Source organism: Dermochelys coriacea, chromosome 1 (assembly GCF_009764565.3).
Source record: "Dermochelys coriacea isolate rDerCor1 chromosome 1, rDerCor1.pri.v4, whole genome shotgun sequence".
In the NCBI taxonomy this organism is placed as follows: Eukaryota; Metazoa; Chordata; order Testudines; family Dermochelyidae; genus Dermochelys; species Dermochelys coriacea.
In genome coordinates this window covers 164,542,377-164,565,799 of record NC_050068.2, presented here as the reverse complement: position 1 = coordinate 164,565,799, position 23,423 = coordinate 164,542,377, and the positions used below count along the sequence as shown (strand labels likewise).

The 23,423-nt window shown below is 42.5% G+C and overlaps 1 protein-coding gene across 50 annotated transcripts in view; it reads left to right on the top strand.

Annotated features, from left to right (window-relative positions):
• Positions 1-4,650: 4,650 nt before the first annotated feature.
• The window catches only part of SON (SON DNA and RNA binding protein), a 62,217-nt gene continuing 43,444 nt past the window's right edge, over positions 4,651-23,423 (top strand). The window contains exons 1-7 of one of the 50 annotated variants that reach the window (XM_043508050.1): positions 4,680-4,987; positions 5,367-5,599; positions 9,294-17,469; positions 17,560-17,670; positions 17,941-19,560; positions 19,831-20,028; positions 20,569-22,217. In XM_043508050.1, the coding sequence (XP_043363985.1) occupies positions 4,893-4,987; positions 5,367-5,599; positions 9,294-17,469; positions 17,560-17,670; positions 17,941-19,560; positions 19,831-20,028; positions 20,569-22,217 (12,082 nt within the window). In that variant the 5' untranslated portion in view covers positions 4,680-4,892. Of the gene's footprint in view, positions 4,988-5,366; positions 5,600-6,324; positions 6,492-9,293; positions 19,561-19,830; positions 20,029-20,568; positions 22,218-23,423 lie in introns of those variants that run through there. The other 49 variants (XM_043508060.1, XM_043508074.1, XM_043507983.1 and 46 more) reach the window with 49 other exon arrangements.

Sequence of the window (23,423 nt, the reverse complement as noted above, 5' to 3'; positions counted from 1 at the left end):
TTATATATATCAGCTTTCATTATGAAGAATTGTGGAGGTACTGTAGCATGTTAAATTTAGCATTAAAATGGTACAAAGGCATAGGTGCTGGAACTAGGAGTGCTGATGCACCCCCTGTCTTGAAGTAGTAATAACCAATCCAAATACAATGGTTTCCGCCTTCAGCACCTCCATTATAAAAATTGTTCCAGCACCACTGCGCAAAGATGTTATTCATCTTGCTGCAGTTTCTTTGCTTTCCAAGAGTTGTAATATAGTTGTGAAGGACTCACTCTTTGTTAAATTTTGCTCATATCTTCATAGGAGTACGTAATTCCTCTGAATGCAAATAGTGTATGCATGAAAAATTATATGCTCTGAGAAGGCACAGTATCATGTTGCATCAGATCTTTTTAAATTATGAGTATCAAAATAAAATATCAGTTTATTAAATACTTTTACATATATGCATAACTCAAAGAATCATTGGTTTAAAAAATAATCCCACAATAAAGCTTTGGAGTAGTTTTTGTCTTTTAAGTGGTATGATTGACTTCAATGGAACTACTATGGGGAGAAAAATTATTCCAGAGCCTAAATGATTGCAGTATTGGGCCTTAAACTGGTCAACAGTAATTGATCCATATATAATCACTATGGCCTTGTATGAACTAGAAAAATTATATTTAATTTGAGTTTGCTCAATGGAACTAGTTCAATTCAGTTGAAAATCTCATTTACCACCAATCTAGATTAAGTTGTTACGCTGTCTACACTAGTGTTAAGCCCAGTTTTCAATTGAGCTAAACTACTTTGATTGCGCTATCTCAATTAAAAAAAAAATCTTTTTTCAGTCTAGCAAGGTCTACGTGAGCAAGGTTTGAAATAAATGATTCAGTCTGACAATTTTTCACACCAATGAGATTTCTTGGTGATCCTCTCATTCTTGTCTAAAGTATGTGTAATATTGTCAGAGTAGTATCAAATGCTTTAATTCTTATTTATCAAAGGTTTCAAATGGAATGAACGGAACATGGCAATTGTCCATCTATACATCCCATTGTCCAGTCTAAGCATCTAGCAGTCAAAGGCTTAGAGACACCCAGAGCACAGGGTTGCAGCCGTGACCATCTTGGCTTATAGCCATTGATGGACCTTTCCTCCATGAACTTTAATTATTTTTTAATCCAGTTATAATTTTGGCCATGACAACATCCTCCGGCAGTGAGTTCCACAGGTTGACTGTGCATTGTGTGAAATACTTCCTTTTATTTTAAACCTGCTGCCTATTAATTTTATTTGTTGACCTTCAATTCTTGTGTTCTGCAAAGGGCTAAATAACACTTCCTTATTTACTTTCTCCACAGCATTCATAAGTTTATAGACCTAGATTCATAGATTCATAGATACTAAGGTCAGAAGGGACCACTCTGATCATCTAGTCCGACCTCCTGCACAGCGCAGGCCACAGAATGTCACCCACCCACTCCTATGAAAAACCTCACCCATGTCTGAGCTATTGAAGTCCTCAAATCATGGTTCAAAACTTCAAGGAGCAGAGAAGCCTCCCTCAAGTCAACCATGCCCCATGCTACAGAGAAAGGCAAAAAAAACCTCCAGGGCCTCTCCAATCTGCCCTGGAGGAAAACTCCCTCCCGACCCCAAACATGGCAATCAGCCAAACCCTGAGCACATGGGCAAGATTCACCAGCCAGATACCCAGGAAAGAGTTTTCTATAGTAAATCAGATCCCATCTATCTAATATCCCATCTCAGGGGATTTGGCCTATTTACCCTGAATATTTAAAGATCAATTACTTACCAAAATCCCATTATCCCATCATACCATCTCCTCCATAAACTTATCGAGTAGAATCTTAAAACCAGATAGATCTTTTGCCCCCACTGCTTCCCTTGGAAGGTTATTCCAAAACTTCACTCCTCTGATGGTTAAAAACCTTCGTCTGATTTCAAGTCTAAACTTCCTGGTGGCCAGTTTATACCCATTTGTTCTTGTGTCCACATTGGTGCTGAGCTTAAATAATTCCTCTCCCTCTCCTATATTTATCCCTCTGATATATTTATAGAGAGCAATCATATCTCCCCTCAACCTTCTTTTAGTTAGGTTAAACAAGCCCAGCTCCTTAAGTCTCCTTTCATAAGACAAGTTTTCCATTCCTCGGATCATCCTAGTAGCCCTTCTCTGTACCTGCTCCAGTTTGAATTCATCCTTTTTAAACATGGGAGACCGGAACTGCACACAGTATTCTAGGTGAGGTCTCACCAGTGCCTTGTATAACGGTACTAAAACCTCCTTATCCCTACTGGAAATGCCTCTCCTGATGCATCCCAAAACCGCATTAGCTTTTTTCTCAGCCATATCACACTGGCAGCTCATAGTCATCCTATGATCAACCAATACTCCAAGATCCTTCTCCTCTTCCGTTACTTCTAATTGATGCGTCCCCAACTTATAACTAAAATTCTTGTTATTAATCCCTAAATGCATAACCTTACACTTCTCACTATTAAATTTCATCCTATTACTATTACTCCAGTTCACAAGGTCATCCAGATCCTCCTGTATAATATCCCGATCCTTCTCCGAATTGGCAATACCTCCCAGCTTTGTATCATATGCAAACTTTATTAGCACACTCCCACTTTTTGTGCCAAGGTCAGTAACAAAAAGATTAAATAAGATTGGTCCCAAAACCGATCCCTGAGGAACTCCACTGGTAACCTCCCTCCAACCTGACAGTTCGCCTTTCAGTAGGACCCGTTGCAGTCTCCCCTTTAACCAATTCCTTATCCACCTTCTGATGTTCATATTGATCCCCATCTTCTCCAATTTAACTAATAATTCCCCATGTGGCACGGTATCAAATGCCTTACTGAAATCTAGATAAATTAGATCCACTGCATTTCCTTTATCTAAAAAATCTGTTACTTTTTAAAAAAAGGAGATTAGATTGGTTTGGCACGATCTACCTTTTGTAAAACCATGTTGTATTTTGTCCCATTTACCATTGACTTCAATGTCCTTAACTCATTTCTCCTTCAAAATTTTTTCCAGGACCTTGCATACTACAGATGTCAAACTAACTGGCCTGTAGTTACCCGGATCCCTTTTTTTTCCTTTCTTAAAAATAGGAACTATATTAGCAATTCTCCAATCATTCGGTACTATTCCTGAGTTTACAGATTCATTAAAAATTCTTGCTAATGGGCTTGCAATTTCAGGTGCCAATTCCTTTAATATTCTTGGATGAAGATTATCTGGGCCCGCCGATTTAGTCCCATTAGACCTCTATCGTATTCCCCCAATAATTGTCTCTTTTCGAAGATGAAGTCCCAGTTTTTTTAATCTCTCCTCAGGTAGAAGCTGTCCCATACCCTTAATTGTTTTTGTTGCCCTTCTCTGTATTTTTTCCATTTATAATTTTTTTGAGATGGGGTGACCAAAACTGTGTGCAGTATTCAAGGTGTGGGTGATTTATATAGTAGCGTTATGATATTTTCTGTTTTCGTATATATTCCTTTCCCAATGGTTTCTAACATTCTATTAGCTTTACTGCCACTGCACATTGAGCGAATATTTTCAGAGAACTATCCATGATGATTCCAAGATCTGTTTCTTCAATGGTAACAGCTAATTTAGACCCCATCATTTTATCTATAGTTAGGATTATACTTTTCACTATGCATTACTTTGAATTTATCAGCATTGAATTTAAAATGCCATTTTTGTTGCTCAGTCACCTAGTTTTGTGAGATCCCTTTGTAACTCTTCACAGTCTGCTTTGGACTTAACTTGTAACTGAAAACACAGTACTTTTCAGTTAGCATTGGGGCACATTCTGCACTAATATGTATACTGCATATAACCACTGTCATAAAAAGGTCTGCATGGAGGCAACAAATAGCACTGAAATTGTCCCATGGTACAGATTATAAATAAGACCTCAGCAGCAATTGATTTGCTGTCATATTCGTGTAGGGTGGCTTTCCCACAAAAGCTTATGCCCAAACAAATGTGTTAGCCTCCAAGATGCCACAAGTACTCCTTTTTCCAGAAACTGTCACACATGCAGCTTGTCTTGAGGAAATATACAATGTATAGACTTTACTTTGGGTAAATGAATATTTGAAAATTTAACGTTGTCACCCAAGAATACAGAATCATCACATAACTGTATGCCAACGATTTGGCAATTTTCTCTCACAGACCAAATAAGGAAAGGGGTACGGCTGAATCAATGGAACACCAAAATATGTAAAGGAGGACTTGTGGCACCTTAGAGACTAACAAATTTATTTGAGCATAAGCTTTCCTGAAGTACAGTTCACTCCACAGAATGCATCCGATGAAGTGAGCTGTAGCTCACGAAAGCTTATGCTCTAATAAATTTGTTAGTCTCTAAGGTGCCACAAGTCCTCCTTTTCTTTTTGCGAATACAGGCAGCTACTCTGAAACCTGTCACCAAAATATGTGTGTGAGAAAGTGCTTTGGGGATAATATCCCGTTTGTAGTGATGTTCTACTAAAACATTGCCGAAACCAGGCATTGTCTGGCTAACGGAGCCGAGGCAGACGCTGACTTTCAGGCTGGGATTTATTTATTTATCTGAATTTAGTTCTGGATTCCCGTCCCCCCGCCAAACCTGCAGACGCAGGTCAGATCCAGGCTTCCTAAGAGCTGGGGTTTCCCTCAGATGTCTCTCTGAAAACACGCTCTGCCCTGTGCGTGACTTTACACAGCTGCTGTGTGTGTGTGTGTGTGTGTGTGTGCAGCCATCAGCGCACGGAGCCGCGCCGCACCCCCGGCTGCAGCGGTGACCCGCCGCCTCTCTCTCGCGCACGGGAGGCGCAGGGAAGTGCGGGGCCTGGTGCGGCGGCGCTGTCTGAGCCCCATGGCGGAGCTCCCACTGGCTGCGGCGGGCCCGGCCGGAGGCGGCAGGCTCGGGCTCCAGGCGGTCACGGCCCCGGATCCCCGGCCTGCGCGGAGGTGAGTAGGGCCGGGCAGGCGGGCAACCGAGCCCCCGCCGCCCGCCTACAGGCGGACGCGATCCCGGGGGCAGCCCCCGTCCGGGCCGAGCCCATTTACGGGCCTGGTGGGGGAGGAGAGCGGGGGCCGCGTTTCATCCCGTGGGGGGAGGGGCAGCGCGGCCCCGAGCCCGCCAGCGCTCTCTGTGGATTGGGGGGGGGGGCGGACTCGGTGCAGCAACATGGCTGCCGGGGCCCATCCTCCTCCCCAGGCACCTGCGGGGGAAGGGGAACGTCCACGGTCCCTCCCCCCCCCCCCACTAGAGAGAGGCTGCGCTCTATGGTTCCCCCGCGGGGCCAGAGCGGCTGATTGACGTCCCGTCATGCCTCTGGTTCCACAGAGGGCGACCAATGGCGGGAGGGCATAAAGGGAACGCGTCGGCGGCGGGGGCTGGCCCCTGGCTTCTTGCAGTGGTGCATTGTGGGGTAGTGGAGGACCCGCGTTGCGGATGGAGGGGGAGTCGAGCCGTGGGGCTGTCATGGCGACTAACATCGAGCAGATCTTTCGGTCCTTTGTGGTCAGCAAGTTCCGGGAGATCCAGGAGGAGCAGGAGCAGCAGCAGCAGCTGGGCGGGTAACGAGCCGGCTCGGGGCCGTGGGGGAGGCGAAGTGGGACGGGAGCCTAGTGTGAGCGGAGTCGGGGTGGGGGCGGGGAGAGGTGTCTGGGGGGCAGTTGCGGGACGGGGGCGGTGGGTGGGTGGGTGGGAGGATGGGGGCGGGGAGGGATAAGTAGGGGACAGTTGGGGGGGAGGGGCAATCTCGGCCCGGGGGGCGGGGGAGGGTCACTCGAACATACGGGGCCTGGCCCGGCGCTCAGCGGCCACATCCGGTTACGGTGCTACCAGGCCGCTGCCCCTCCGGGCGGTCCAGCGTTTCAGTGAAAATAACAAGTATGGATGGGCTCTAATTTCGCAATGCTTTGTTGCGCCTCACAACACGTGCACGCTGGTGTGTTTTCAGTCTGAAAAAGAGTGCTTGGTGGGATGGGGTTTTTTTGGAGGGCGGGGAGGGAGGAGGGAAACGAAATTTCTGTGTTGCGGAAAGGCCTGGGATGAAACGGTGAGAAAATATTTTCCTCCCTTGGGCATAGTTCTAGTGGCTAACAAAGTATTTTGTCTAAGACTGCAGTAAGTAAAACAAACCAAAAGATAAATATTACACTGAAGTGCAAGGCCTCTTCAGGAGGCTAAAATATTCTTTAGAAGGTTTGGCTGTAAGAAATGTGAATACATTACCTTTTAAAAAAATAAAAATAAAGCTCGAAATTACTTGAATTTTGTTAATATTTTTCTCGGTTAGTGGAAAGGTAGAAGGCCAGCAGAATGGTGAAACAATCCCAGCTGAGCAAGCAAACACTTCAGATGACACAGTTACGGGTGCTGGGAGTCTTCAGAATGATCAGATAGTTCAGAAAATAGAGGAAGTACTGTCTGGGGCCCTTGATACAGAGCTACAGTGTAAATCAGGTAAATGAAAATACTTAAACATTGCAAATATGTTTTTCTTCAAGGGGACACTATAAAGAGTAAATCTAGTCAGTTTTTTGAAAATGAAATAAAAGTTTCCAGTGCCACTTCTGCCGTGCACTTCCCTGATACTTTTTTAATGGTTTTATAATATTTTACAAAGGATTTTGTCTCCCCCTCATAGTGCTGATTAATCTACACAAAATTGGGCTAACTGACAAACTTGTATTCTATAAACTCTGAAACTGATTATCCACCTAGTGCTGTCAAGTGCACAAATTAAGAGAAAAGTAATCTTCCCCCCTTATTTTTTTGTTATAGTAATATTCAATTTTATTTGTGAGAGTAACAGGATAAAAAAATCAGAGAATATAATTTTTTTTCTTAGTTGACAAGTGCCTCTTTAAAGATTACGTATGAAATAAGACGTAACAATTCATAAGTATCTTCTTCAAGGCATTGTTGTACAGTTCTAACTCTGGCAGAACTTACTGAAACTGATGGAAGTTTTGCCTGAGTAAGGTCTATAGGATTACTCCTCACATTGTTTATCAAACTACAAAATTGTATGGCTAGGTATATTAATCAGACAGCAAGGTATGAAGTCAAGTAATTCTATGGTGGTGGTATTAGTGAATAATGTACTTATAATTGGGGAAAAAACAGGCATTCAGCTTTCAGTTGCTTCAAATGTAATACACTAAATAAAGTGCCTGCATAGACCCTCTGATAACAATGAATCCAGCAAAAATGAGTCCTGCAAGCATTGTCTACATTTGAATAGTTCCAGTGATTTCAATGGGATATTCACATGAATAAAGTTACTTGTATATGTAAGAGTTGGCAGTATTGGGGTCCTACTTGGTTACAAAAATGCATTTTCATTGTCACGGAAATGAGAGGATGGCTGTGCACTTGGTAAGTATAGATTCTAAATGTTTCCACAGAAGACAATGTAGAACTTTGTGGTTGATCTTTGATCTGAATAATCTCAGAGGCTACATTTGCAATTTTTTCTGATGTTTCTTCATTCCATAATGTACTATGGCTTTTCTACATTGAGCATTTTCAGAAATCTTCCTTGCAGTTGGTGTAGAACTGATGTTGGTCGAATAGTACAAGGAACAAGAGGAGCACTAGTGCAAACTGGCCATTTGTGTTTTTAAAACTTGTCTAATTCTTCTCAAAAGAAGACTAGATAATTTGGTAGTAAAAAGATTTGCAACCATTATGCGCTAATGCTCCCATCAGTAATAGTAAAGGTGAAGATACAGCAGTGATTTGAGATTTATTGAAAGGTTGTGCAGAAAAGGACACTGACCCTATATTATTGATACTCTTCATGGCATTCAAAGGAACATGGATAGAAATACCATTTTTTAAAATGAAAATACTTAGTTAATATAGGCCATAGTGATACAAACACTCGTGTGTAAAGTTACATGCATATTTTCATGATCAGGGACATATGCGTTTTATAGCATGCCCAACATAGTATCTGAATGTTTACTTTTTATATCAACTCTTTTATTCCAAGATCACTTTCTCCTTTTAAGTATTGTTTTGAGGATAGAAGTAAATCATAGTCCTGTGATACAGCTTAGGGTTGCTGAGTTGCTGCAACGTACAAAAAAGTTTTTTCAGTGCAATGATTTTTTTAAAGGAACCTGGCAGACTAGAATTATATACTGTATTAAAAATGATGTTTTTACTAATAACACTTCAGTGCCCAATTCTGCAAGTATTTACATGCTTACCTCACATGCCATTGGTTCCAGTGGCACTACTCAGTGCATAGTTAAGCACGTGTGTAAATCTTTGCAGGATTGAGGCGTACTTAAGTGGGCTTGTAAGATGTTTGTATACCTCACTATTTAAGCTCTTTATGTATTTCTCAAGTTCTCTCAGACTGGGTAATGAAAGCTAGTGAATTTGAATTCACTTATTTTTAGCTTCTGATCCTTTTTTTGCTAGTTTTCATGTACAAGCAAATGCTGAAATGTGTGGTTGCAATATTTTTATTTTATTTATTTTATTTCTCAAGTTCTCTCAGACTGGGTAATGAAAGCTAGTGAATTTGAATTCACTTTTATTTTTAGCTTCTGATCCTTTTTTTGCTAGTTTTCATGTACAAGCAAATGCTGAAATGTGTGGTTGCAATATTTTTATTTTATTTTTTTTAAGAAAAAGTGTTTCAATTGGAATTAATAAATAACCTTGAGAAATTTTCTTAAATGTTTGTTAAGGCTTTTTAAACATACACATTCAATTTTAGGAAAATGTTGACCTGTCACTTATTTAAAAAAAAAAAAAAAATCTTAAGACATGTATTTTAACAACTAAAGTAAAAGTTTTGTTGAAGTCTTTTTACTGGATAATGCAAATGGCACATTTTCTTCCCAGTTGTGTAATTTTGTAATGTGTGGTATTTTTTTCAGGAATAGTCTTTGCTGTCTTCCATTCATTATAAGTGTTTTAGCTACTGATCAAAGGTCAGTTGCTATCACATCATCTTAAGTCTTATTTGTTGTTTTACGTGTAGCAGTCCTAGCAAAAAATTGACAAGAGGCAGTTTGAAGATTGGTTTAATGTTTTTGAAAGCTATATTTTTGGTTTTTACCCAAACATTTTAAGCTCCTAATGAGGGAAAATGTAACTTGTGATGTATATCGGAAAAAATGTTGATTTCAGGTTGTGTATAACTTTATGTGCACCTGTGCCCAAATACTGGTTTAAAATATTTTATATTTGAATGTCTTTTTATAAAATTAGTTTTAAATAAATGTCTTTATTTTTTTTTAGGTGTAGAGGAAGATTCAGTGAAAAATACCTCTCCCTGTACAAAAAGAGGCCCCACTGACGAAGTAGAAGATGAAATTCCAAGAAAAAAGTCAAAAAAGAACAAAAAACACAAAAGCAAGAAGAAGAAGAAGAAAAAGAAGAAGAAAAGGAAGAAAGAAAAAAAACATAAAAAGCAGCCAAAGGAATCAAAATTAAGTGCACAGTATGGAGAGCGTGCAGATTTACAACCTGCTTCTCACTCAGAGACAGAAAAATTGGGCTCAAAGTTGATCACACGGCATGGAGGACATGCAGATTCAGATCTGGCTGGTCAAATGCAGCCAGAAGAATTGGGCACAAAATTGAGTGCAGAGTACATGGGACATTCAATTAAAAGACTCACACCTCATTTACTATCAGATTCTGAATCATCTGTGGAAAAACTTGGGAGTGAAAAAACAAACTTGGCCTTGACTGATACACATAGTACAATCAATTCAGAAACCAGTAAATTGGATACCCTGGAAGAAAATACTAGTACAATGAAAATTCAAGAGCAAGCTAATGTAAAATTATTGGTGAATAAGACTCATGAAAGTATATATCATATAGCTATTAATATGAATGCAAAGGATGAACCTTTACCAGTTAAAGACACTGAAAATGGTAATGTGTCTACCAACAGAACTGGAGTTGCTGGTAAATCTGAAATTGAAAAGGATTTGGAAGCTATTCCAGCCTCTGAGATAACTGAAGAACTAAAAGATTCAGAAGCTACTCTGGAATCAATGTGCGTGGTGGAGGTGAAAGAATTAGAAACAACCTTAGAATCTGAGACCATGGCAAAGATTAAATGTTCAGAAGCAATTCTAAAATCTCTGACTATGGCAACTTCAGAGGGTTTCGATGCCCCTCTAGAATCTGTAGCCATAGCGGAGCTGAACGCAACTGTAGAATCTGTGGCTGTGACAAATGATTTGGTAGTAACTCCAACATCTGTAGTTGTAATGGAGATGAAAGCTTTGGAAGAAACCGCAGGATCTGTTGTCATGACAGATATAAAAGATTTGGAAACAACTCTAGAAACTGTGGGTGTGGCTGAGGCAAAAAGTTTGGAAGGAGGTCTAGAATTTGTGACTGAGCCAGATGATTTGGTAGCGACTTCAAAATCTGTGGCCGAGGCAGAGGTGAATGGTTTGGAAGCAACTCAAAAATCTGCGTCTGTGGTGCAAGTGAAAGGTTCAGAAGCAGCCCTAGAACCTGTGGCCATGCAGGAAGCAAAAGATTTGGAAAGAACCCTAGAATCTGTCGCCCTGGGAAAAGGTTCACAAACAACCCTAGAACCTGTTGTGAATGCAAAAGATTTGGAAGCAGCTCTAAAATTTGTGGTGGAGATGAAAGATTTGGAAGTAACTCCAGAATCTCTGCACATGGAGGAGGTGAAAGGTGCAGAAGGAACCCTAGAATCTGTGGCTATGGCAATAGATTTGGAAGGAACCCTCAAACTTGCTCCTGTGGCAGAGGCAAAAGATTCAGATGCAGCCTCACTGTCTCCGCAAATGGAAGATATGAAAGATTCAAAAGGATTCCTAGAATCTGTGGCCATGATAAAAGGTCCAGAAGCAATCCTAGATCCCATAGGGGTGGCAGAAGGTCTAGAAACTATCCTAGAACCTGCAGGGGTGGCAGAGGAGAAAGATTTGGAAGGAATTCCAGAATCTCTGCACATACAGGATATGGACAATTCCTTAGAACCTGTAGTCATGAGAACAGGTCTGGAAGTGGCTCTAGAACATGTGGCTGTGGTGAAAAGTGCAGAAGCAACTCCACTTTCTATGCAAATGGAAGAAGTGAAAGATTTGGAAGGAGCCCTAGTAGAATCTGTGGCAGTGGCAAAAGGTTCAGAAGCAGCCCTAGAACATGTTGTCTTGGCAGAGAAGAAAGCTATGGAACCAACTTCACTATCTCTGCAAATGGAAGATGTGAAAGAGTCAGAAGGAGTCCTAGAATCTATTGCCATGGAAGAAGGCTCAGAAGCAACCCAGGGACCAGTGACAGAGGCAAAAAACTTGAAAGCAATCCTAGAATCTGTTTCGGAGGTGAGAGGTTCAGAACCAGCACCACTGTCTCTGCAGATGGAAGATGTGAAAGGTTCAGAAGGGGGTGTAAAATCTTTGGCCATAGCAAAAGGTTCAAAACCAACCCTGAAAGCTGTGGCTGTGGGGGAGGGAAGAGGTTCAGAAGCAACTCTGCTGTCTCTGGAAATGGAGAATGTGAAAGATGATGAAGAAGCCTTGGAATCTGTGGCCAGGGCAATAGGTTCAGAACCAACCCTAGAACCTGTGGCCATTGCAGAGGCTCAAGGTCTGGAAGCAGTTCTGTCTCTGCAAATGGAGAATGTGAAAGATTCAGAAGGAGCCCTGGAATCTGTGGCCACGGCAAAAGATTTAGAGGCACCTCTAGAACCTGTGGCAGAGGTGAAAGATTCAGAAGCAATGCTTCAGTCTCTGCAAATGGAAGATGTGAAAGAATTAGAAGGAACCCTAGAATCTGTTGTGGTGACAAAAGGTTTGGAAGCAACCCTAGGGCCTGATGCGGAGGAGAAAGATGCAAAAACACCTCCACTATCTCTGCAAATAGAAGATGTGACAGAATCAGAAGGAGTTCTAGAATCTGTGTCTGTGGTGAAGTTGAAGGCTTTGGAAGCAGCCTTTGAGTCGGTAGTCATGGTAGAGGTGAAGGATTTAAATAAACCTGTACAAGCTGAGTCTGAGGTCACAGCTCAGTTTAAAGAGTTGGAAGCAATTCCCAAATTTCTGTGCATGGAGGGAGATTTGGTAATAACTCCAGAATCTGAGACAACATCAGAAGTGAAAAACTTGGAAATAATTGGACAATCTGAATCACTGGCAGAAGTGAAAGATTTGGAAAGCACCGCAGAATCTGAGGCAGTGGCCGAGTCAAAGGATTCAGAAACAACTAAAGAATCTCAGGTGGTGATGGAAGTGAAATATTTGAAAACAATTCCACAATCCCAAGTCATGACAGAAGTGAGTGATTTGAAAATATCTCCACATACTGAGGTGGAGGTGATGAAAGGTTTTGAAACTGCTACAAAGTCTGATGCCACTATAATGGAGGTAGAAGATTCTGAATCAACTCTGGAATCTAGGGCAGTAGTAGAGGTGAAAGATCCAGAAGCCACACTGGAATCTGAGGCAATAACAGGCATAAAATATTCTAAAAAAATTCTAGAATCTGAGGCCACCACAGAGTTGAAACATTCAGAAGCTAGTCCAGAATCTTTACACCTGACAGACTTGAAAGATTCTGGAAAAACTCCAGAACCTGAGGTGATTATGCGAATGAAAGATTCAAAAACAACTCAAAAATCTAAGCCCATCGCTCTGGGGAAAGATTCTGAAGCTAGTCAAGAATTGCTACATGTAATGGTAAAAGATTTGCAATCAACTCCAGAACCTGAGACTGTGACAGTCGTGAAAGATTTGAAGGAAACTCTGGAGTGTGAGACAGTGGTGGCGAAAGATTTGGAAACAACCCTAAAATCTGAAGCAATCATGGATGTAAAGCATTCTAAAGCTGCTCCAGAATCTTTGTATAAAGCAAAGGTAAAGGATTCAGAAGCAGTTCCAGAATCCCTCTACTCATCGAAGGTGAAAGTTGCGGAATTAGCTCTAGAATTGGAGGCAGCAGCAAAGGTGAAGGATTTGAAAGAAACCCGAGAATCTAAAGTCATGGTAGACGTGAAAGATTTGGAAACTGCTTCAGAATCTGTGATCAGGATGAAGGTAAAAGATTTGGAAGAAATTCCAGAACGTTGGGAGTCAGTGGATGTGAAAATTTTGGAAACATCTCCGGAATCTGAGAAAACAGTGGAAGTAAAATATTCGGAAGCAACTCCAGAAGCTCAGGTGTTGACAGAGACGAAAGATTTGGAAGAAACTCTGGAATCTCTGTACACTGCAGAGGTGGAGGAGTTGGAAAAAATTACAGAATCTATGCCAATGGTAGAGGTGAAAGAATCTGAGGCTGTGATGGATTTGAAATTCTCAGCAACAACAGTAAAATCTGAGAAAACAGTGGAGGTGAAAATCTTGGAAGATACACCAGTGTCTTTGACAGTGGAAAAGTTAAAAAATTCAAAAGCATGTCTAGAATTTCTGCACCCTGAGGAAATGAAAGATTTGGAAGCAGATGTAGAAGCTGAGGCTTCAACAGATCTGAAGGATATGGAAGAAACTTTGGGCCCTGCACAGGTGAAATATTCAGAAGCAGTTTTGAAATCTGTGGGAATAGCAGAAAGAAAACATTTAGGAACAACTGTAGAAAATCCTAATGCAGTGCTAGATTTGGAACCAGTTTTAAAATCTCAGCACACTGTGGATCTGAAATTTCCAGAAACTCATCAGATTCCGGAGTTAAAAGTGGAGGTGAAAGATTCTGAAGCAGCTCTAGAATCTGAGGCTATTACAGAGGTAAATGACTTGCAAGTTACTCCAGAGTCTGTGGCCATGGTGGAGGTGAAAAATTTGAAAGCAGTTCCAGATTCTCTTCACACAGTACACGTGAATAATTTGGAAGCAACTCCAGAATTTGTGGCAGCTGCAGAGATGAAAAATTTGGAAGCAGTTCCTGAATCTGTGGTGGTGCTGGCAGAAGTGAAAGATTTGGAAGTAGTTCCAGTTTCTCTGCATACTGTAGGTGTGAAAGATTTTGAAACAACTCCAGAATCTGTGGTAGTGGCTGAAGAGGTGAAAGATTTGGAAGCAGCTCTAGAATCTGTTGTGACAGCAGCAAAATTTAAATACTCAGAAACAACTCCAGAATCTGTGGTGGTGATGGCAGAAATGAAAGATTTAGAAGCAGCTCTGAAATCTGTGGTGGTGGCAGAAGTGAAGGACTTGAGAGCAGCTCCAGAATCTTTGGCAGCAGAGGTGACAGATTTGGAAGCAGCGCTAGATGTGAAAGATTCTGAAACAGCTCCAGAATCTGTGGTGGTGGCTGAAGAGGTCAGAGATTTGGAAGCAGTGCCAGATGTTCTGCACACTGTAGATGTGAAAGATTCTGAAACAAGTACAGAATCTCTGCTGGTATCTTCAGAGGTGAAAGATTCAGAAGCTGCTCCAGAATCTGTTGTGACAATGGCAGAATTGAAATATTCAGAAACAAGTCCAGAATCTGTGGTGGCTACTGCAGAAGTGAAAGATTTAGAAGCAGTTCCGGAATCTGTGGCAGAGATGAAGGATTTGGAGTCTGCTCCAGATGCTGTGGTGGTGGTGGCAGAGGTGAAAGATTTGAAAGCATCTCCAGAATCTTTGGCAGCGGTGGCAGCAGAAGTGACAGATTTGGAAGCAGCTCCAGATTTTCGGTGTATTGTAGATGTGAAAGATTCTGGAACAACTACAGAATATGTGATAGCGGCTGAAGAGGTGACAGATTTGGAAGCAGCTCCAGATATCCTGTGTACTGTAGATGTGAGAGATTCTGAAAGAACTCCACAATCTATGGTAGTGGCTGCAGGGATGAAGGATTCTGAAACCAGTCCAGAATCGGTGGCAGAGGTAAAATACTCAGAAACAAGTCCAGAATCTGTGGTAGTGACAGCAGAGGTTAAAGATTTGGAAGCAGCACCAGAATCTGTAGTGACAGCGACAGAAGTGAAAGATTTGCAAGCTGTTCCAGTTTCTCTGATGTCGGTGGCAGATGTAGAAGATTCAGAAGGAGCTAGTGAGTCTCTGCATACTGTAGATATGAGTGATTCAGAAGCAGCTCCAAAATCTGTGGGGTTGGCTGCAGAGATGAAAGATTTGGAAGAAGCTCCAGAATCTGTGGTGGCCATGGCAGAGGTGAAAAATGTGGAAGCACCTCCAGATTCTTGGTATATAGCGTACATTAAAGATTCAGAAACAACTCAGGAATCTGTGGCAGTGATAGCAGAGGTGAATGATTTGGAAGCAACTCCAGCATTTAGGGCAGTGGCGGCAGAGGCGAAAGATTCAGAAGCAGCTTCGGAATCTGTGGTGATAGCGGCAGAGGGGAAGGATTTGCAAGCTGCTCCGGATTCTCTGGTGATGGTGGCAGAAGTAGAAGATTCAGAAGCAGCTAGTGTTTCTCTGCAAACTTTAGATGTGAATGATTTAGAAGCAGCTCGAGAATCCATGGAGGCTACGGCAGAGGTGAAAAATTTGGAGGCAGCTCCAGATTCTCTGTATACGCTGTACGTTAAAGATTCAGAAACAACTCAAGAATCTGTGGCAGTGAGAGCAGAGGTGAATGATTTGGAAGCAACTCCAGCCTTTGGGGCAGTGGCAGCAGCGGTGAAAGATTTGGGAGCACCCCCAGAATCGATGGCGGCTGTGGCAGCGGCGGAAGTTTCAGGAGTGCCTCCAGAATCTGTGGCGGTAGTGAAGGAGAATGATGAAGATCTTTTTAAAAAAAAGAAAGCATATGAAAAAAGTAACAAGAGTAGTGATAAAAATAAACAAGATGCAAAGAAATTAAAAAGGAGTAAATCTAAATCTCTTTCACGATCCAGGAAGCGGAAAAAGAAGTCCAGGTCACGTTCTGTCTCTAAACATTTGAAATGTAAAAGAGCAAGGTCTAGGAGCAGAAACTACTCGGATTCCAGAAAGAAACATTCCACATCTTATGACAAGTCTAGATCCAGATCTGTTGAAAAAAGAAGGGGCAAAGACTCTTCCTGGAGGTCCAGACGCAGGCGCTCCAGGTCCTCTGATGGTGTCAAGTCAAGATCCAGATCCATTGATAAAAGGGAAGGCAAAGACTCTTCCTGGAGATCCAGACGTAGGCGCTCCAGGTCCTCTGATCATCTCAAGTCTAAATCCAGATCTGTTGAAAAAAGAGAGGGCAAAGATTCTTCACGGAGGTCTAGACGCAGACGCTCTAAGTCATCTGATCGTTTCAAGTCTAGATCCCGATCTGTTGAAAAAAGAGAGCGCAAAGATTCTTCACAGCGGTCTAGACGCAGACACTCCAAGTCCTTGGATCGTCTCAAGTCTAGATCCAGATCCAGGTCTGTTGAAAAAAAAGGGCACAAAGACTCCTCATGGAGGTCCAGACGCAGACGCTCCAAGTCCTCTGATCGTCTCAAATCTAGATCCAGATCTGTTGAAAAAAGAGAGCGCAAAGACTCTTCATGGAGGTCTAGACGCAGACGCTCTAAGTCCTCTGATCGTCTCAAGTCCAGATCCAGATCCAGATCTTTTGAAAAAAGGGGTGGCAAAGAATCTTCCTGGAGATCCAGACGCAGACGCTCCAAGTCCTCTGATCGTTTCAAGTCCAGATCCAGATCTTTTGAAAAAAGAGGTGGCAAAGAATCTTCCTGGAGGTCCAGACGCAGACGTTCCAAGTCCTCTGATCGTCTCAAATCAAAATCCAGATCCAGATCTTTTGAAAAAAGGGGTAGCAAAGCATCTTCCTGGAGGTCTAGACGCAGACGCTCTAAGTCTTCTGATCGTCTCAAATCAAAATCCAGATCCAGATCTGTTGACAAAAGAAGTGGCAAAGAATCTTCCTGGAGGTCGAGACGCAGACGCTCCAAATCCTCCGATCGTCTCAAGTCAAGATCGAGATCTGTTGAAAAAAGAGGGGGCAGAGACTCTTCACGGAGGTCTAAACGTAGACGCTCCAAGTCCTCGGATCGTCTCAAATCTAGATCAAGATCTGTTGAAAAAAGAGGCGGCAGAGACTCTTCACGGAGGTCTAAACGTAGACGCTCCAAATCCACTGATCATCACAAGTCTAGATCCAAATCTGTTGAAAAAATAGGTAGTAAAGAGTCTTCACGGAGGTCTAAACGTAGACGTTCCAAGTCTTCTGATCGTCTCAAATCTAGGTCCAAATCTGTTGAAAAACTGGGAACCAAAGAGTCTTCATGGAGGTCCAGACGCAGATGCTCAAAATCCTTTGATGGTCTAAAGTCTAGATCTAGGTCCAAATCTGTTGAAAAAAGAGAGAGTAAGGGGTCTTCACGGAGATCTAGAAGTAAACGCTCCAAGTCTTTTGAACATCACAAATTGAGATCCAAATCTGTTGAAAGAATAGAGGTACAGGAACCTTCGCAGTGGTCTCGAAATAGCTGCTCTAAGTCTTCTGAGGGTCAAAAGTCAAGATCCAAATCTGTTGAAGAAGTAGAGGCTCAGGAGCCTTCACAGAGGTCTCGAAGTAGCCGCTCCAAGTCTTTTGAACGTCACACATCTGGATCCAAATCTGTTGAAGAAATAGAGGGAAAAGAATCTTCACCGAGGTCTCGAAGTAGCCGCTCCAAGTCTTCTGAACGTAACAAATCCAGATCCAAATCTGTTGAAGAAATAGTGGTTCAGGAGCCTTCACAGAGGTCTCGAAGTAGCCGCTCCAAGTCTTTTGAACGTCACAAGTCCAGATCCAAATCTGTTGAACAAGTGGAGGTGCGGAAGCCTTCAGGGATGTCTCAAAGTAGCCGTTCCAAGTCTTTTGAACATCTTCAGTGCAGATCCAAATCTGTTGCAGGAATAGAGGTGCAGGAGCTTTCACAAAGGTTTCGAAGTAGCCACTCCAAGTCTTCTGAATGTGTCACATCTGAATCCAAATCTGTTCAAGAAATAGAGGCTCATGAGCCTGCAGAGAGGTCTCGAAGCAGCTGCTCTAAGTCTCCTGAACTTCAAAAGTCTAGATCCAAATCTGTTGAAAAAATAGAGGGCAAAGATTCTTCACAGAGATCTCGAAGTAGCCGCTCCAGGTCTTCTGAGCGTCACAAGTCCAGATCCAAATCTGTTGAAGAAATGGAGGTTGTGGAGCCTTCACAGAGGTCTCGAAGTAGCCGCTCCAGATCTTCTGAACGTCACACGTCTAGATCCAAATCTGTTGAAAAAATAGAGGCTGAAGATTCTTCACAGAGATCTCGAAGTAGCCGCTCCAAGTCTTCTGAGCGTCACAAGTCTAGATCCAAATCTGTTGAAGAAATAGAAGTTGAGGAGCCTTCACAGAGGTCTCGAAGTAGCCGCTCCAGATCTTCTGAACGTCACACGTCTAGATCCAAATCTGTTGAAAAAATAGAGGCTGAAGATTCTTCACAGAGATCTCGAAGTAGCCGCTCCAAGTCTTCTGAGCGTCACAAGTCTAGATCCAAATCTGTTGAAGAAATAGAAGTTGAGGAGCCTTCACAGAGGTCTCGAAGTAGCCGCTCCAGATCTTCTGAACGTCACACGTCTAGATCCAAATCTGTTGAAAAAATAGAGGCTGAAGATTCTTCACAGAGATCTCGAAGTAGCCGCTCCAAGTCTTCTGAGCGTCACAAGTCTAGATCCAAATCTGTTGAAGAAATAGAAGTTGAGGAGCCTTCACAGAGGTCTCGAAGTAGCCGCTCCAGATCTTCTGAACGTCACACGTCTAGATCCAAATCTGTTGAAAAAATAGAGGCTGAAGATTCTTCACAGAGATCTCGAAGTAGCCGCTCCAAGTCTTCTGAGCGTCACAAGTCTAGATCCAAATCTGTTGAAGAAATAGAAGTTGAGGAGCCTTCACAGAGGTCTCGAAGTAGCCGCTCCAGATCTTCTGAACGTCACACATCTAGATCCAAATCTGTTGAAAAAATAGAGGTTAAAGATTCTTCACAGAGATCTCGAAGTAGCCGCTCTAAGTCTTCTGAGCGTCACAAGTCTAGATCCAAATCTGTTGAAGAAATAGAAGTTGAGGAGCCTTCACAGAGGTCTCGAAGTAGCCGCTCCAGATCTTCTGAACGTCCCACGTCTAGATCCAAATCTGTTGAAAAAATAGAGGTCAAAGATTCTTCACAGAGCTCTCGAAGTAGCCGCTCCAAGTCTTCTGAATGTCACAAGTCTAGATCCAAATCTGTTGAAGAAATAGAGGTTGAGGAGCCTTCAGAGAGGTCTCGAAGTAGCTGCTCCAAATCTTCCGAGCGTCACAAGTCCAGATCCAAATCTGTTGAAGAAATGGAGGTTGTGGAGCCTTCACAGAGGTCTCGAAGTAGCCGCTCCAGATCTTCTGAACGTCACACGTCTAGATCCAAATCTGTTGAAAAAATAGAGGCCAAAGATTCTTCACAGAGATCCCGAAGTAGCCGCTCCAAGTCTTCTGAGCGTGACAAGTCTAGATCCAAATCTGTTGAAGAAATGGAGGTTGTGGAGCCTTCACAGAGGTCTCGAAGTAGCCGCTCCAGATCTTCTGAACGTCACACGTCTAGATCCAAATCTGTTGAAAAAATAGAGGCCAAAGATTCTTCACAGAGATCCCGAAGTAGCCGCTCCAAGTCTTCTGAGCGTGACAAGTCTAGATCCAAATCTGTTGAAGAAATAGAAGTTGAGGAGCCTTCACAGAGGTCTCGAAGTAGCCGCTCCAGATCTTCTGAACGTCACATGTCTAGATCCAAATCTGTTGAAAAAATAGAGGCTAAAGATTCTTCACAGAGATCTCGAAGTAGCCGCTCCAAGTCTTCTGAGCGTCACAAGTCTAGATCCAAATCTGTTGAAGAAATAGAAGTTGAGGAGTCTTCACAGAGGTCTCCATCTAGCCGCTCCAGATCTTCTGAACGTCACATGTCTAGATCCAAATCTGTTGAAAAAATAGAGGCTAAAGATTCTTCACAGAGATCTCGAAGTAGCCGCTCCAAGTCTTCTGAGCGTCACAAGTCTAGATCCAAATCTGTTGAAGAAATAGAAGTTGAGGAGCCTTCACAGAGGTCTCGAAGTAGCCGCTCCAGATCTTCTGAACGTCACACGTCTAGATCCAAGTCTGTTGAAAAAATAGAGGCTAAAGATTCTTCACAGAGATTTCGAAGTAGCCGCTCCAAGTCTTCTGAGCGTCACAAGTCTAGATCCAAATCTGTTGAAAAAATAGAGGCTGAAGATTCTTCACAGAGATCTCGAAGTAGCCGCTCCAGATCTTCTGAACGTCACAAGTCTAGATCCAAATCTGTTGAAGAAATAGAGGTTGAGGAGCCTTCCCAGAGGTCTCGAAGGAGCCACTCCAGATCTTCTGAACGTCACAAATCTAGATCCAAATCTGTTGCAGAAATAGAGGTTGAGGAGGCTTCACAGAGATCTCGAAGTAGCCGCTCCAAGTCTTCTGAATGTCACAAGTCCAGATCCAAATCTGTTGAAGAAATAGAGGTTGAGGAGCTTTCACAGAGGTCTAGAAGTAGCCGCTCCAAGTCTTCCGAACGTCACAAGTCCAGATCCAAATCTGTTGAAGAAATAGAGGTTGAGGAGGCTTCACAGAGGTCTCGTAGTAGCTGCTCCAGATCTTCTGAACATCACAAATCTAGATCCAAATCTGTTGAAGAAATAGAGGTTGAGGAGGCTTCACAGAGGTTTCGAAATAGCCGCTCCAAGTCTTCTGAGCGTCACAAGTCCAGATCCAAATCTGTTGAAGAAATAGAGGTTGAGGAGCCTTCACCGAGGTCTCGTAGTAGCCGCTCTAGATCTTCTGAACTTCACAAGTCCAGATCCAAATCTGTTCAAGAAATAGAGGTTGAGGAGCCTTCACAGAGATCTCGAAGTAGCCGCTCCAGATCTTCTGAACGTCACAAGTCCAGATCCAAATCTGTTGAAGAAATAGAGGTTGAGGAGCCTTCACAGAGATCTCGAAGTAGCCGCTCCAAATCTTCTGAACGTCACAAGTCCAGATCCAAATCTGTTGAGGAAATGGAGGTTCAGGAGCCTTCACAGAGATCTCGAAGTAGCCGCTCCAAATCTTCTGAACGTCACAAGTCCAGATCCAAATCTGTTGAGGAAATAGAGATTCAGGATCCTTCACAGAGGGGTCAAAGGAGCCGCTCCAGATCTTCTGAACGTCACACGTCTAGATCCAAATCTGTTGAAAAAATTGAGGGCAAAGATTCTTCACAGAAGTCTCAGAGTAGCCGCTCCAAGTCTCCTGAACTTCAAAAGTCTAGGTCCAAATCTGTTGAAAAAATAAAGGGCAAAGATTCTTCACAGAAGTCTCGGAGTAGCCGCTCCAAGTCTCCTGAACTTCAAAAGTCTAGATCCAAATCTGTTGAAAAAATAAAGGGCAAAGATTCTTCACAGAAGTCTCGGAGTAGCCGCTCCAAGTCTCCTGAACTTCAAAAGTCTAGATCCAAATCTGTTGAAAAAATAAAGGGCAAAGATTCTTCACAGAAGTCTCGGAGTAGCCGCTCCAAGTCTCCTGAACTTCAAAAGTCTAGATCCAAATCTGTTGAAAAAATAAAGGGCAAAGGTTCTTCACAGAGGTTTCGGAGTAGCCGCTCCAAGTCTCCTGAACTTCAAAAGTCTAGATCAAAATCTGTTGAAAAAATAAAGGGCAAAGTGTCTTCACAAAGGTCTAGAAGAAAACGCTCCAAGTCTTCTGAACGTCACAAGTCTAGATCCAAATCAGTTGAAAAAGTAGAAGGCAAAGAGTCTTCACAGAGGTCTAGAAATAAGCACTCTAAATCCTCTGAGCGCAAATTGCAAAAACATGATAGCGAATTGCGGTCTAGACGAAATCGGTCTCGGTCAGTAACACGTAAAAGACTGTCAAAATCTAAATCTAATCATCGGTCTCGGACACGCTCCCTGTCACGTTCAAGACACAGGAGGAGGACTCGGTCTAGATCAGTGTCAAAAAGGAGACGGTCTTTATCAAGAGAGAGACACAAAAGATCTCAAAGGAACAGATCACGGTCTGCTGATCGAAGAAGAAGGAGATCAAACTCAAGGGATCACCGAATAGTGCTCAGGTTACGGACCAGAAGTCGAACACCTATTCGACGAAAACGGTCTAGGTCTGTGGGAAGAAGACGAAGCTCTAGCAAATCACCAGTTCGACTAAGGAGATCAAGATCACCTGGGAGGAGAAGATGTTATAGCAGATCACCTGATCGTCAAAGAAGGTCCAGGTCATCCGATAAGTTTTCTAGCAGATCACCTAAACGTCTTACAGACTTAGGTAAGTAATGCTCTTTTCGTCAATCATTTTCATGGATGCGTAGTGTTGACCTATGTAAACCTCATCCTACCTCTGATGAAGATAATACAGTGCAACCCTAGCATTCATCAGGAATCTCTTTGAAGTAATTTTAAGCAATTGTTTAATTTTAACGGACTTTTTGTTGGCATTGAGTATGCAGTTATAGAGGATTCAAGCGTGTAGTCTGATTGAAAATGCAGCAGAAAAATGTGAAGGGTACAGGATTTTACAGGTTATTCCACATAGGCAGACCCATGACGAACACTGAGGTTGAGTCTATGCAGGTGCACAAGGATTTGCCCACGCATTGTAATCGTAGGATCAAGGACTTAATGTTTTTGTTAAGGTGCAGTGATTCACCAGATTTGTTTTTTCTCCAAGAGCATATAGCACATTATTTAAGAAAATGGAAAACAAAATATACACGTGGGAGTCCTCTATGGTCAACATAATGTTTCTTTGCCAGTCATATTAATTCTCTTACCTCATTCACAGTTTCTGTGTTGCTGTTCAAAACTACCTCCTAGTTTATATGAAAACAGGCAGGACTGAGCAAGTAATCTGGTTAACAAAGGATGTGAGCTAGAGGATTCATGTGATGCACTCCTAATTTCCATGGAGGTTGAGGAGGAAAAATCTAGTAACTATCCGTTGCTTACTCCCCTTAGGAGCTGAGCTTGCCTATATTGAGACTAGTTCTTTTAAGTTAGAACCCTTTAAGAATGCTGGGCTGAAATTTCTGAGTATATTGAATAGATCTACTCACTTTGCCACCATAATAGGTTGTCAGGGTTCCTATATTCTATTCTGTATCACATAGTAAGGTGGCAATATATGGATACAACTAGCTAGTTCCCAAGTTGAGCAGCAATCCATTATGTTAACTACACGTTTCCACACAAGACTGGTGACTGAGGCAGCCTTAGTCAGAGGCAAGACTCAAGACACCTCGGATGTTATTCCAGATGCTGGAAAGCTGTAGTATGGAAGTTCATTGCTCCTCATTGATTGCTGCCTGCATCAGGAATGACTTCCAGATCAAGATGTGGAAGACAACTTACCTAGAAATGTGAGGAATTTAAACTCTTTATTGAGGGCATGACCATAACCTAACATCGCATATATAATATAGCACTGAAAATGGCTCTTCAACTGTGTGGCAAGATGCAACAGATTTTGAGAATC